The 14,338-nt window shown below is 45.2% G+C and overlaps 1 protein-coding gene across 5 annotated transcripts in view; it reads right to left on the bottom strand.

Annotated features, from left to right (window-relative positions):
* FMNL2 (formin like 2) overlaps positions 1–14,338 on the bottom strand; it is a 297,278-nt gene that overhangs the window by 12,485 nt on the left and 270,455 nt on the right. For all 5 annotated transcript variants that reach the window (XM_024579927.3, XM_024579929.3, XM_024579926.3 and 2 more), the window contains 8 exons: positions 13,953–14,159; positions 8,851–8,975; positions 7,350–7,552; positions 5,517–5,751; positions 4,379–4,447; positions 4,187–4,267; positions 2,770–2,899; positions 45–208 (listed from right to left, as the gene is read on the bottom strand). In XM_024579927.3, the coding sequence (XP_024435695.2) occupies positions 45–208; positions 2,770–2,899; positions 4,187–4,267; positions 4,379–4,447; positions 5,517–5,751; positions 7,350–7,552; positions 8,851–8,975; positions 13,953–14,159 (1,214 nt within the window). The remainder of the gene's footprint in view (positions 1–44; positions 209–2,769; positions 2,900–4,186; positions 4,268–4,378; positions 4,448–5,516; positions 5,752–7,349; positions 7,553–8,850; positions 8,976–13,952; positions 14,160–14,338) is intronic.

Below are 14,338 nucleotides of genomic sequence, written 5' to 3'. Positions count from 1 at the left end.
CAGTCAGCCCTACCTTGTGGGTGTCCAGGGGCACGGATACTGACCTGGGCAATCTTGGCGTCATCCTGCAGCTTCTTCAGCTTCCCCTCGTTGTTGAGAATGAACTCCTTCAGTAGCATGTTGTGGTCGTGCATGGTGTACTCCCTCTTAGTCAAGTCCATGCCCCTCTGGAGCTCCTTCACATCCAGTAAAACATTCTCAAGGGAGACTGAAGTAGAGAAAGCAAGTTCCCATGAACCTCAACCAGGCAAGTCGAGACCACAGGGGGTCCAGCTGGAAAGCTGGGTTCCCAGTGGATTCCTAGGGTTACTCAAGGGTCTGGATCTAATTTCCAGCTTTTCCAGTAGAGATCTTTTAATATAAATAACTCAGCAAGTGCTATCAGGCACCGAATTAAATTCTTTACATGCAATAATTCCTTTGAACCATTAGCCCACTTTACCCGCAAGGAAAAGCAGCATAAGGTGGTTACATGGTCTGCCCTAGGTCACACAGCTGGGAGGTGGCAGAGACGGAGTTCATGGACTTCAACTTCTGTGCTGTTGCACAACTACTCTGTTTCTCTTACAGGAGGTGATGGCCTACTGGTGGGCCCACAGAGGTGAGATCTTAACACTTTGAACATCTTGCATTTCTGTGGCTGTCCAGCAGGGGGAAGCATTTTACCTGTTGAACTTCAGTTGTATTGACCACTCAGACCCAAGACAGCCCTGGACAGCTTCTTTTTCTTAAACAGTCCTTCCCTGCCTCAGAAGGGTTTATTAGCATGACCCTTTCTGTGTACCACGTGGCCACCTCCTAGAGCAGGCGGGCTCCTGCGGCCTCCTGCAGGAGGTCTAGGCCCCACTCTGGCTCCCTACTGCCTGACTCAGCTCTGCACATAGATGGATTACAGAAAAATGCTGTATGCTTTCCCCTCGCTGGACTCACACTGTCTTATTCATCTTTGACTCCTCAATGCTTAAGACAGTGCCAGGTTCACAGCAGGGAATGAAAAAGGCCCACCGGATGCACAAAGGGGTGGGGGAAGGAATGCGTGCGATCCAAGTATCCAGGCCAGCTCACCGGGGCACCAGGAAGTGAGCACAGAAACAGTTCAGCCAGAGAGTTCCTCCATCCCCCCATTTTCCCCAACTGATCTTTTTTCAAATGACACTTTTGGGGAATCTCATTTGGGCCAAAAAAGTGTGCTAATTAGTAAGATAGCTATTTTTAAAAACTTTTTTAAAACTCAGAATTGAGACACAAAAGAACTCCTCTAACCCAGGCAAAGGACAGCTTGAAAGGAGGAAAACCGCTCCACCAGGAGGAGACGCCTCAGTGAGCCCGGCCCGGGGGCCTGCCACAGCCAGGGCTGCACAGCCCTCCACAGCCACACGGCCACGTCCACCCGCCCTCGGCCTCCACCGCGGCCTCGGCAGCGTCCAGGCCAGTAACAGGGCACCACCTCATTCACTCACTCACTTGTCATTCGCTCGTTCCTGTGTCCATGTTCTCATTCATTTATGCCCAAAACCAATTTGCCAGTGGCAAAATAATTATAAAGATGAGTAACACTTAAACACACAAAGAACATTTTGATGGTTGCCAGACTGGGGAGATGGGGTGAAAAAGGTGAAAGGGATTAAAAAGTACAAATTGCCAGTTATAAAAGTCGTCGTGGGGATGGGAAGTACAGTGTGGGAATATAGTCAGTACTACTGTAACAACTGACAGTGCCAGGTGGGCACGAGGCTTATGGGGGGGGGGGGGTCTTGCGCCACAGAACTGTGACTGACTGGACACTCCCAGTCAAATAACTTTGTCTCCGGGGAGGCTGCACACTCAACCCACTGCCCCACCTTAGTCTTGACTGTACACCTGAAACTAATGTAATACTGGATATCAACTGTAACTGAAAAATAAATTTTAAAAAGATAAATAAAACTTGGTTAAGCCCGTAAGTACACAGGTTGCAATGGACATGTAAACTGCTAAATAACCTGAAAGACTCGACTCACTAAGTCTGGGTAGGCCTGAGGAATATGAATGTGTAATAAGCACCATATTTCAAGATCATAATTCAGGAACCACAGCCTGTAATGAACTCTGAGGTCAATTTGCACGTTGTCCCTCTTTCTAACCTAATATTCTTTTGAGAAGGCATGAATGATACACTGTATGAGAAGACCACCTCGGTTCTGGGTTCTAATCCTGTTTCTATTACTTGTGACCCATGTGAAGAGGAGCAAGACATTTAACCTCTAAAAAGGCCTGTTTTCTCATCTCTAACATGGGGATACAATTACCTAGTACAGCGCGGCTCTCTCAGAATCACTGATGATTTAAAGGAGAAAATGCACACCTGTCTCTGCAAAGTAACTACCAAGAAGGACTGATAATTTAACTTGTTTCCAGGACAAAGGCACATGAAACATCACAAGATCAAAGTTTGTTGGAGGTGATTCTCAGATTCTCATTCTCTTATTTCAAACAACAGCAACACAATAAAAAGGGCAAAAAATGGAAGAGGGAAGGTGCATGAAGCCCAGAAACCTCGACCTTTACAGAGAGGACACTGAGAGAGGCCACCTTCATGTCCAATGTCATTACTGCTCCCAGGCATGGGTCACACCATGGCCCACCTGTTCCAGCTCACAGCTGGATGCTTTGGCCGCGCCTCTCTGAAGAGGTTCTGAGGAGCGTTTTCTTAAGCAGGAGATGGTGCCCCCCATGTGACTTAAAGGCATTCACTACCCACAAGTAGCACTGAGCGCTAAAGACCAGTACCTGCAGCAGCTTTCTCCACATAATGAAGCTCATTATAAAACAGGGACACTTGGTGATATTTTTCTTTCACAACATTCGATATATAGTGCAAAAGTGTTTGCTTTCGGTCTGTTGACTTTGTATCTAAAAGCTGAAAACAAAAGGGGATAGAGGTTAGAGCGAAAGGTGGTAGGAGAGCCCCCCCATCAGATGACCTTCCCCCAGAGTCAACAGCAGAGCACAGGTGCCCCAACATGGACAAAAAACAGTCCCGCAGGAGAGTCAAGATTGGGTTTGCTCCTTGACGAACCAGCCCGCTGATTTCTAAATGACTAGAGGACTTTCTGGGCAGGGGATGCACTCCACTTCGGGGATGACTCTAAGCACCTGGAGCTGGCCCCCCACCCCACATCCGCTCTACCGCCTTTTCTGGCTTAAAAGCGGGGAGTCTCCAGCTCCAGTGCTCTCCAAAGTGAAGGCCCAGAGCCGGAGTGAGTGCAGAGCTGCAGGTTCGCACGGGTGCTCCCTACACAGCACCCTGCTGCTGTCTTCACATTCAGCTCGGCCCCTCTTAGTCCCCAGCCTCTCGTGACCCAAATCAGATGTGCCTACCGAAGCATGGCCTTCTGTGCCACAGAACTGTGACTGACTGGACACTCCTGATCAAATAACTTCGTCTCCGGGGAGGCTGTAGACTCAACCCACTGCCCCACCTTCTCATGTGGCAGCCATGTCAGCCCCACACAGCCAGGGGGAGAGAGGCTGCCACACAGGGCTATTTCTAGTCCCATTTATCAGGTGACTATGGAAAGAAGAGCACCCTTTCCATCCAGGAAGGACATAAAAATTTTTAGAAAAGAGAGAAAAGTACAAAGAAGCAGTTCAAAAAAATGCCCTAATTCTATCTTTCCTCTCTGTAAATATCTCAACATACTTCTTTCAGTTTTTTCCTACCTATTGTACATAGCTGAAGTTGACCTGATCATTCAACTTATACCCTGCTTTCTTTTCTCAACACAAAATGATGTATCTTTGAAAATTAATTCTTCATAAGTATTCTAACAGTGGAGAAAGAGTTCACCATATTAACTATTGTTATACTATATTTAATCATTTCCCAAACTCTTGGCTCTTTACATTGTTGCTAATTGTTTGCAATTATAAATCAAATATAGCATCCATCCTTCAGACTCCTGAAGACGGATTCCTAGAAATGGAAATAGTAGGTCAAAGGGTATGAGTATTTTTAAGGTTCTAAGTGCTTATTGCCAAGTGGTGGTTCAGGAACTGTGTACCAGCTGGTCCTCCCACTAGCAGAGAATCTTCATCAAAACATCCCACCCCACTTCCAAGAGCACAAGCTCACTGCTCCACGACGTCATCTTTGCCAGCTGTTTTATCCCTCCTATAGCTGTTGCAGCTCTTTCAGTCTACTCACCAGATCTAAGCTCTGAAGTTTAAATCCATAAACTGCTCCTCGTTTACTGCTATTCATATAGTTCCCTAGGGCCAAGATGATCTGCAGAAAAAGAGAGCGAGCAAAGAGAAGCCCATCAGCACAACTCTAGGCAGAGAAATGCAACAGACAAGTCAGCTCTTCCACACACATAGAAAGGAAAACTTCACTTGCCTCCAGAATTTTCTTGAGTTTTTGAGATGACTTTATAGAGACAGATGCTGCTATAATTGAGTGCAGTTGCTAGATTCCAGTCAAAGGAAAGGAGGGGAGGAAAAAAAAGATGTTACAAATGGGCAACTCTAATTGGAAACTAAAAATTAACACAGAAGAAAACAGGCCTGCATTTGGACCTTAAAGCCTTACTGCTGAGATTTTATTTTTCCTGAACATAAATTTAAGTTGTCTGCTACGTATTAGGTAACAGAATCATTACATGCAAGCTCGTCTCTATACATATTTGAAATAAGAAGTAACACCAGAACTTGCTTATCACAAATCCTATAAGCAATGAGACTCAGTCAACAGCATCTTCTAGCAGAACTCAGTCCCCCGCCCTCCACCTCCAGTCATGTAATACAATTTATGTTTTTAAATCACTGGGGCTTTCCAAGAATGCAAACCAAACAGCGAAGGAATACAATCACCCTCCAGAAGCTCTCAGAATACACTTTGAACAGATGTACTACTATAATCGGTTATTAACAAAAGTTTATTTAGAAATAGAACTGGGAAAGAACTTTTTATGCTATTACATTTATGATATTCATAAGTCTCTACCAGATTAACACAAAGGAACAGGTGGTTGGCTCTAACTTCTACACCACCACCGTGTAGTGTAGCAAACTTCTAAGAAAAAGACGCCTATAATAAATGTACTGCTTCCAGTGAAAGCCAACAAGCCTGTTCACTAAAGATATGGGTTCACTTTTGGAAATGGAAGTCACATCTCCAGTCTTGCCAACCCAGCCAGAAGACTGGCATGCTTAGGAGGGGACTAAACTTGAGAAAGTGGTTCCCCTTGTCCTCTGTATTGACGTGCACTTTAAAAAAATCCAGAGGACTCCTGCAGACGCAGAAAATGGCACTCCCGAGGGAGAGTGGCAACATGGAAAATGGAAAGTCACCCTTTTCAAATTTACTCAGCACACACAATGGGAAAAGGCTGGCTGGAGTAAAAATGGAATCCAGAAAGTCCTGGGAAGGAGTCTTCAGAGCCCACGACACCACATGCAATTCTGAGAGAGACGGAAACAAGCGAAAACAAGTCTACATCTCTTTGGACCCCTCCCCGGCCAGTCGGTCCACTCACAGGAGTCAGCATCTGAATGCTTTCGGCGAAGTTCCCGATGAAGGCCATAATGGTCATCTTCTGCAGGAGCCTCTCGATTTTACTGAACTGCATCATGAACCGGTCTTCGTCCGACAAATTCTCCACGGGCTTCCTCTCCCGCTCATAGAGCCGGAGCACTTTCACCTCATTCTCAGTTGGCAAGAACCTCATCAAACATTCCACAAAGTCTACAGGCAGGGTCTTCAAGTCAAATCTGAGGACAGATGTGAGCCTGTCAGTGTCGGGGAGAAGAACCCCTCCCCTCTCCACCACACCCCCATCTGGTCCAGCTCATGAGCCACCAAGTCTGTTCTTCACGGGTGGATGGTGACAACGCCCCCACATGACGACTGGCTCCTGACTGTGCATCAAATACCCTCATTGGTCCTTCCTGAAAACCTGGGCTTTGTCACATCATCACACCAGTTTTTAAGCTGTTAGCAAAGCTCTAAGCCTCTAGAACTCAGCAGTAAATGACAGCAGGAGGCAGCAGAGGGAGGCAGAAGCATCCGATGGTTAAGTCGTTCAAGCACAACTGATTTTTAGGAATGCTACATACTGCTAATTGGGACATTACTATTATACATACAATTACAGAATATCAGGCGAACTTTGTCAAATATTTCAATTAACCAATAACCTGGTATGTATTTTCTTCTTTTAGGGGAAAAAAAATGTGTCCAAATGCCTACTCCATATGGATATTTTGGCTTTATTGTATGCATCCCTTGGAGGAATAGCAGGTTTTTGTGGGTGTATGCTCGATTTGAACAGGCAAAGTATGTGTTACCATCTCTACTTTATTCTCCCAACAACCTTTGTTCATCACAATAATATAATTATATATTAATCATCAGGACAAACAAGGTATACAAAAATTAAAAACCAGAGTACATGTCAGATTTCAACAGCAGAAATTAGACTGTAGTATGCATGAGACTATTGGGTTGTGGTCTTGGCTGAGGACATGAAATGGGAACAAATGCTTTCTCAGGGCCATGCACTGCTGTAGGAATCCGTGATCAAAACTGATGAAATGCTGATTCACAATACTTAGTTCCTCAAACATCTAACAGCATTCTTATCACACTTGAAAGTGACCGTGACCATAAGAAGAGTAGAAATATTCTTCTAACAATGAAGTAAATAAAACCAATGCCTTCCCTGCTATTCAAGAATAAAAACAAAGGAAAAGAAAAGAAACAAATGAACAACAACAAAAAAAAAACCCCACTGAACTTTGTTGAAAATGTCCTGGCAGCACTAAAAGCAACAGCAATCACATTCCTATTATTATAAATTAAAATATGCGTCTTTATCACATGCGCATCTGGTGTCGAACTTTATCATCCAGAAATGCCATCAAATTTGTATTCAACAAATCTGCCTAAAATTCAAATACTCCAGAGGAAACTGATATTATCTTCCTTTCCTTAGCATCTGCAACACCCCACTCAGGGTCCCTTTCATGTAAGCTTTGCTGCAGACCTACACAAGAGAGCAGGCCAAGTAATAGATGTCACAATCCCATTGTTATTCCTCTGCAACCACAGTGATTACTCACTCTAACATAGCATTCCCAGGGGGAATTTCCGGTCCACTTCTTCTGCGTTAACATTTTATTAAACTCTAAAGTTGGGTATATGTAATGGAGAGATTCTCTGCTGTGTGGGTATTAAGAATTGCTCCATCGTTTTTACCTTAGATCTTGCCTCACTTCTGGACTTATTTATGTCACCTACCAATGCCTAACTTTCTTGTTCTGATCCTGAATTTACTACAACACAGTTTTCCAGAAAGCCTTGAACTTACACATGGATAGCTCTACAGATCTCATCGGCAGTCTTGCCAGCTTTCCTCAAGGTTATGGCAAGGTTTTTGGCCCTATTTGCTTCCAGTAACGTCACTTTATTGGATCCCTTCTGTGATATCTTCTGTTTGCTTGAAGAAAGGTCAATGGCAGGACCTTGGGCTTTTGTCTTAAATATTTCCTCAAATTCATCCACATTTAAATCCTGGGGAAGAAAGGACAAATGGATTATACTTAAAAGTTAAGTCAGGAAGCTGCCACTTAGACAGCTTCTTCAGTGTCAACGAACTTCATTTTTCTACTCAATACTTGTCTTTGACCATGGCCAGCTCTATTTGCCTATTTGTATTTAAGTGTGACTTATGCCACATATACAAACGTGAACATCTAAAGGAGACAAATGATCCCACCAGCCAATTCAAATGCCTTTCAATAATTAGTTTGCAGAGAAGGCCACCACAGAGTAAAAACTATCCATCAAACCAGCTAGTGAGTGTGAGTGTGACTATTAAATCCTTATTCACTTATAATTTAATAAAGAGTTTTATGCCCTTTTATAAGTTAAGGCAGATACTGTGTCAGATATACATGAGGTCTGTCCAGAAAAAGTCCAGCCATTGTTAATATAACGAGGATGGTTTGCACATCAATGTGACCTGGCAGCCAAGGAGAGTGGACTGGAATGCACATGCGTGAACAATGACGACTTCACTGTACTAGTCAGTGGAGGTGGTAGATAGTGTTGAGTGGGCATGTGTGCTATGTCACATTCAAAATAACTGAGTGAGTAAAGCAAGGAATCTGCATCAAATTTTGTGTTAAGCTTGAACATTCCTCAGAGGGAACTATCTGGATGACTCAGAAGCCTGCAGCTATGGGCAACTGGTGATTGGCAGCTTCATCACAACAATGCGCCCACACACGCATCACATCTTGTGCAGAGTTTTTTTTTTGCAAACAACACATCACCCAGGTGACTCAGTCCCCCTACAGCCCAGATTTGGCGCCCTGCTACTTCCAGCTTTTCCCAACACTAAAATCATGCTGTTGTATTTTTCTGAATCTCATTTTGATGAGATTCAACTGATGCAGCTGATGGCGCAGCTGATGGCGACTGGGAGAACTGTGTGAGGTCCTGAGGTGCCTACTTTGAAGGAGACTGAGGCATCACTGTCCAATGTTTCTTATAGCTTGTATCTTCAAAAAATGTCTCTATTTTTTCATGTTACATGGCTGGATACCTTCTGAACAGACCATGTATATTTTGTGGTATATACTGAAGATGCTCAAAACTATTTCATTTTAACAATTTTTTAAACATACTTTAGAACCACCTTTCAAAATAGTGTCCAATTTTATCCTCTGACTATATATACTTTTCTTTACATCAGAGCACTGAAAACACTAGCACTTTAATCACTGAAATTTCCAGAATAACAGCACACCCATTTTGGCTTTGCTGCACAGAGAAGGCCCCACATGTCTAACCAACAAGAAAGATACCTCCAGTATCCGCTCATCATCAATTTCATTGAAGACCGTGCCATTTATCTGATTTGGCTTCAGGGCAACCCAGTTAAACACTGGCATTCTAAATTTCGTCTTGATTGGCTTCTTAATTTTCACAGCTGCAGTAGTCAGAGAGAAGGAAATCAAGATTCCACCAAGACCCCATGACCCTTAAGAATAATCAGACAACAGTCCCTGTAGATGACACCTGAACACTGGAGGAAGGAGGCAAGGGGTGCCCGAGTGCTTTAAAACATTACACGTGGCTTTGGCCAGGCAATGCGAGGTCACTGTTTGAGTGGCTGACACGACACTGTGTTAAACTTATCTGAGGCCAGGAGCCAATTTTTTTTTTTTAATGCAGCAACTGTTTGTTGCATTATAGTCACAATATTAGAACAATGCCTAGGACAAAGTACTGGAGAACAAAAATTATTATTAATGTTACTAGACAGCAGAGAGGGCAAATACTCTGTGTGACTCAGTCTGAAATTGGTGAGCATGAGCCCGATTTTGACATCCTAAATTCTTGGTTCTAGAACACACATATCTCCGAACAAATTTTAAAAGATGATTGGAGACTGCAGACAGCAGCTCTCTACACCACCAAGAATGTAACATCAAGAATGCTGACTCTTAGCCAAAGCAGTGCATTCCTGGGGATGATTTTGATAATGGAGATTATATTGGCTGCTGAGTTATTTCAAAAAGATGAAGGGCCATGCATGGCCCCAAAGAGAAAATGTTTAAGACAGAAGGGGATACTTGGAAATCAGGATTTGTATTGCTTTTTGAGAATGGCCGCAGTCCCTTCCCCCACTGAAGAGCCAGTTCTCCTCTGGGGTCAGCTGTGTGTGATGAGAAGGTGTGGATGAACTCACTAAAAATACTGAAAACATCTCAGGAGAGAGGGAGGAGGGCTCTATCTTTGAGGGGCTGAGGGGTCAGTGCCAACTCCTCTTACTTTGGGAAATGAGCTAAAAAAGGCAACCCATTAAAAATTCCATTAGTTAATTGCATATCATAGAGAAGGCTTCCCAAACCATTTAAAGTTAGAATATTCTCCTCCTCAAACCCATCCCAGGATGTCCACTGTGCCGTTTGGGAGCTTTGCGCCGGCCGTCATTAGCAAGGGAAGAGGAGGACTTCCGTGCACAACAACAACAACAGAAACACAAAACACAAAACACACCTGGGCTTTTACCTGGCTGCCTGCCTCAGTGGCAGGTCACTGGAAAGGGGAGGCAGACAGCTCCTCTCATTCCTCCAGAGTTACAAAGGCCACAGTAAACAGCAGGAATGTCATCTGACAGACTGACACAAAGGCATGCAGCAACACAGAAACACAGCTTTGCCGGAGCAGGCCTTTCCACGACCAAAGGTGACACCTTAGTCCCTACGAGCCGACAGTGTTGGACTCCTTGCTGCGCTTCATCTTTGCCTACGCTGCCCAGGAAAACCCATGTCCTTCATGGGCTGCAGGATCAGACCCTCCCCTTGGCGGGACCTCAGTGATGTTGAGGGGAAAGTGGGGGAGTAGGAGGAGGGGCTGTGCGGGGATGTTTTCACAATCTGAGGTGAGGGGTCAGTGACATTTGGTTCCACCAATCCTCCTCAGGCATGCAGGCCTCGGGACACTCACTGAGGTCATTCCTTTTGCAGCCACCCTACTTTTTTTTTTTTTTTTTTTTTTAGCAAAATTAGGAATAAGCCTGAAATCAGAACACAGGCAAAAAAAAGTTCTTTTCAGGAGGTTGTCCTGGCTTTGGGGAATGGATGGTGGAGTGGGAGGAGTCAGAGGAGAAGGAGCTTGTGGGTGACCTTGACCTACAGTGTTCAGGCTAAGGGAGACCAGTGGGAGGGAAATGGAAAAACGGCACCCAGCAGCTTTTCCTTGTTCTGTGGAGCTTTCTTTTGTCTCACAGAATAAATCCAAGGCCTCTTGGATTTATATAAGGCCTCTAGAGCTGAGGCCTTAGATCTGACTGTGAAGATTAAACAAAAAGGGATGAAAAAAAAACCCAGCCCTTTTCTCAAGGCGGGAGGAGAATGTGACACGCGATACAAGATGTCTGCTTAAAGGGCCATAATTTCTTCTACAGGTCCAACTAAACAGTGTGGGCAAACCTGGAATAACAGCCAGTCAACACCAAGACTTCCCGCAGACACAAAGCCGAATGCAATGGGTCAATGAAAGATGGAGTGGAGGACGTCAAGGCACAGTGTGACCAACAGGAGCACAAGGCAAATACTCAATACACTCAGTGAGGAGCAACCTACAGAAAAGCTTGATTGGCCCATCTTTTGTGGAAGCAGCAAGAACAAAGGAAATACAAAAAAAATTAGATACGGTTAGAAGCAAGTGGCTCAGCAGTTGACACACTCTTCGCACAGAATTTCATGCTTCTTGGACACATTTCACAAGGCAGCGCAGAGCCAAAAATTCATTTCCCTTCGGGCCTTCCTTGAAGACTCATTTGTTTTGGTTTAAAATATAATCCTTTTTAGAAGAGGGGGAAAATGATTGCATTATGGTGGTCCCAAACAGCCATATTCAACTGTGCTAAGTATTCCTTAAGATACGAACGATTCTTCAATGGAAAATAATCAGCCAGAGTCCACCGTCTCACAGCGAAGTTCCAGAGCACATTCTGCCACAGAGGCGGCAAGGCGCACACTGCCCAGCAGTCTGTCGCAGATGAACTAACTAGGAATGGGAGCCAGGTCCATCGAGCACAGACTCGAGGAAGTGAGCTGCATACTTCAAATGCACTTTTCACAGCACTAATATTTCCTCTGTGAAATGCAAAGGCAAGTCAGCTAAGTAAATTTAGGGGACCTCTTCCTGGCCACAGTCTGGCCACCAAGAACACACTTGCTCACTGCCTGTTGAAGGGACAGATATCCTTTTGCCTGCAGATCCAGGGACCTAGTGATGTCACAGGTTTCTGGTTTCTGATGATATGCCCAGGAGCCCTTGGCATATCATCTCAGCTCTACCTCTGCTGGGACAGCTTGAGTCTGTCTGGCATCTTGGTTCCCGAGAGAGAGAGAGAGAGAGAGAGACAGAGACAGACACAGCTACTGAACACACTGGCAAAACATCCCACAACATGGGCTAGAACCACTGAGCATTAACGGCCAAGTTAAAGATGAGTCATGAAAAGAGATTAAAGGCCTTGTAGAAATGGTCCCATGTCAAGCTACCAACACTCATAAGGGATCTTACAATCCTTATGTCTTGTAAAAGAGAACATCCTGTAATTATTTAAAGGGCACTTACAGCACTAAAGAGGAGTTTCTTCAGTCCCACTTACAGTTCTCTAAATTGCACAGGACACAAAGGGGCCAAGTTTCAATCATACCAACTTTAAAGGGGGCAGTGGGTAGAGTCCACGGAACAGAGTTCCACACCACAAAACTGCGGGAAGCAATAGGATCAATAAATTGTTAAAATTAAGCAGGCAAAAAAATTAACCAGGGAGGACGAGACCCATTCAGAAGGGACCTGGACCTACACCTCTCAGCCTGGCGGCTCTGCCGCTCTGCCGCGGCAGGCCTGAGTTCCAGGCTAGAGCTCAGGTGAGTGCGTGTGGAGGCTGCAGCACACGTGAGGTGCTGCCAGAGAGAAAGGGCGCGGGGCCACGGGAGAGACCCCACAGCAGCCACCTCTTGTGGCGTGCGGCTCAGGGGCCAAGCCTGAGCGGCGAGCCTGGTGCACATGGTGGTGACCGGTTCCACACTCAGTCGCTGAGAACAGTCTGTCCATGGGGCAGATTCCTGAGGCTGGTTAGGAGGTTTACTTGTTTGTTTATATTCCAAAGGCCAACGGTTCCACAATGACACACTTTCAATTTTTACCCTTCAGAAGCAATAAAAGTTCTAGAAGAAAGAGGTAGAGGTGAGACCCTGTAAGGCTAAAACAAGTCACTGGTCTACTGTGAACATTAATTTGAACAGGCACCCCGTGTGTGACTGACAGTTTTACGGAAGTTGGGGTGGGGGTAAACACCGTGGATCTGATGAGAGATGAGTCTGCTGCGGGTAGCCTTCTGGTGCCCAAAGGGCTGCGGTCACCCAGGATGGATCAGTCCTGCGGGAGGCTGGGGAGGCTGTGGTGGGACACTCCACGGGACGGAGACTCAGAAATCTTTACAGCCAAGACCGCTGGGGCAACGGGCTCTGAGAATGACCGCAGCCTTGGAAATGATGAGTGTTAGAAGGGCGGGTCTTCAGCAGAAATGAGAGACCTTGCCAGGGACTGCAGTGGATGAGGAAGCAAGACTGCCCAGTGTCCCAGGGACAGCGCGGCACAGCTCAGAGCAATTCCAAATGCCAGGAGAACACTCCATGGCCAGGAAAATGGCTTGCAGTGTTTCAGAGAAGAGTGAACATTCATTGAGTTAAAATAAGAACTTATACTGCTCAAGGCATTAGAGCAATTGTCTTCTTCTTGCCCACACCCACCCTGTCTTATTTCTGGTGGGGTAAGGATGCTGCATTTTTCCCGGTTAGCAGGAAGACAACATGTATAATATGTAAGCATTTCAAGGCATGGAGATACTGCTGATGGCAATACTTTGCCTTAAAATTTGATTGTACTACAGTGAATTCTGATGTCGCAAATGCTCAGAAGAAATGTCTGCAAGTCCACGTGTGACAACTGCACAAAAAGGCACTTTCCCCATTTTTAGGTGATACTGCAAATACCTGCAAGGTAAGAAGAGCCACAAGCACCAGAATCACTTTGTGTCAAGAGCTTTGACTATAACAGAGGTCCAGAAGTGTTTGCTGACCCCGTGAAAATGCACCGATCCCTGAGAAGGAACTTGTCTCTCTTCCCTTTTCTAGACGGTGCTAAGACAGTGTGAGACCAGAACTTCCTGCTAGGGAGAGAGTGACAAATGTACTCAGACAAAAATGCCTTCTGTGCACGACAATTTCCCCTGTATATTAGCAGGATGGTTCTTATACTAAGAGGAGATACATGTAATTTCAAAAGACTTGGACTTCAAAAGAATGGCTTTAACCCTCCAGAGGCAAAACAAATGAATATTTATTACACAAATACCTGAGTCTTAATTCTGTGCTCTTACCTGCTAATCCTGAGTTGAAAACCACCGTGGGTGACGAAGTCCCAGGCAGCGGGGGTGCAGAAGGAGGGAGGGGTGGTGGTAAAGGAGGAGCTGGTATGGTCTCAGCTGCAGGACCCGGCAGTGGTGGAGGCAGGGGAGGGGGGGGAGGGGGCGGGGGAGGAGGAGGAGGAGGGGGTGGCATAGGTGGTGTTACTGGACCATTTTGCACTAGCAAAAGAAAAGAAACAAATTGACTTTGAAACTAGGAGAATGGTTTTCCCTGTGACGTGTCTGTCATGTGCACACAAAGCATCAGAAAACACACCCTGTTCCAAAGACTAAAATTTGTCAATAAGGAATATCCTGCAACACATGTGAAATGAAGATTCATAACCTCAGTCTCAAAA

The sequence above is a fragment of the Desmodus rotundus genome, chromosome 2, assembly GCF_022682495.2.
Source record: "Desmodus rotundus isolate HL8 chromosome 2, HLdesRot8A.1, whole genome shotgun sequence".
In the NCBI taxonomy this organism is placed as follows: Eukaryota; Metazoa; Chordata; class Mammalia; order Chiroptera; family Phyllostomidae; genus Desmodus; species Desmodus rotundus.
Note: the sequence above shows the minus strand (reverse complement) of the source record. Positions and strands in the feature narration are given on the sequence as shown.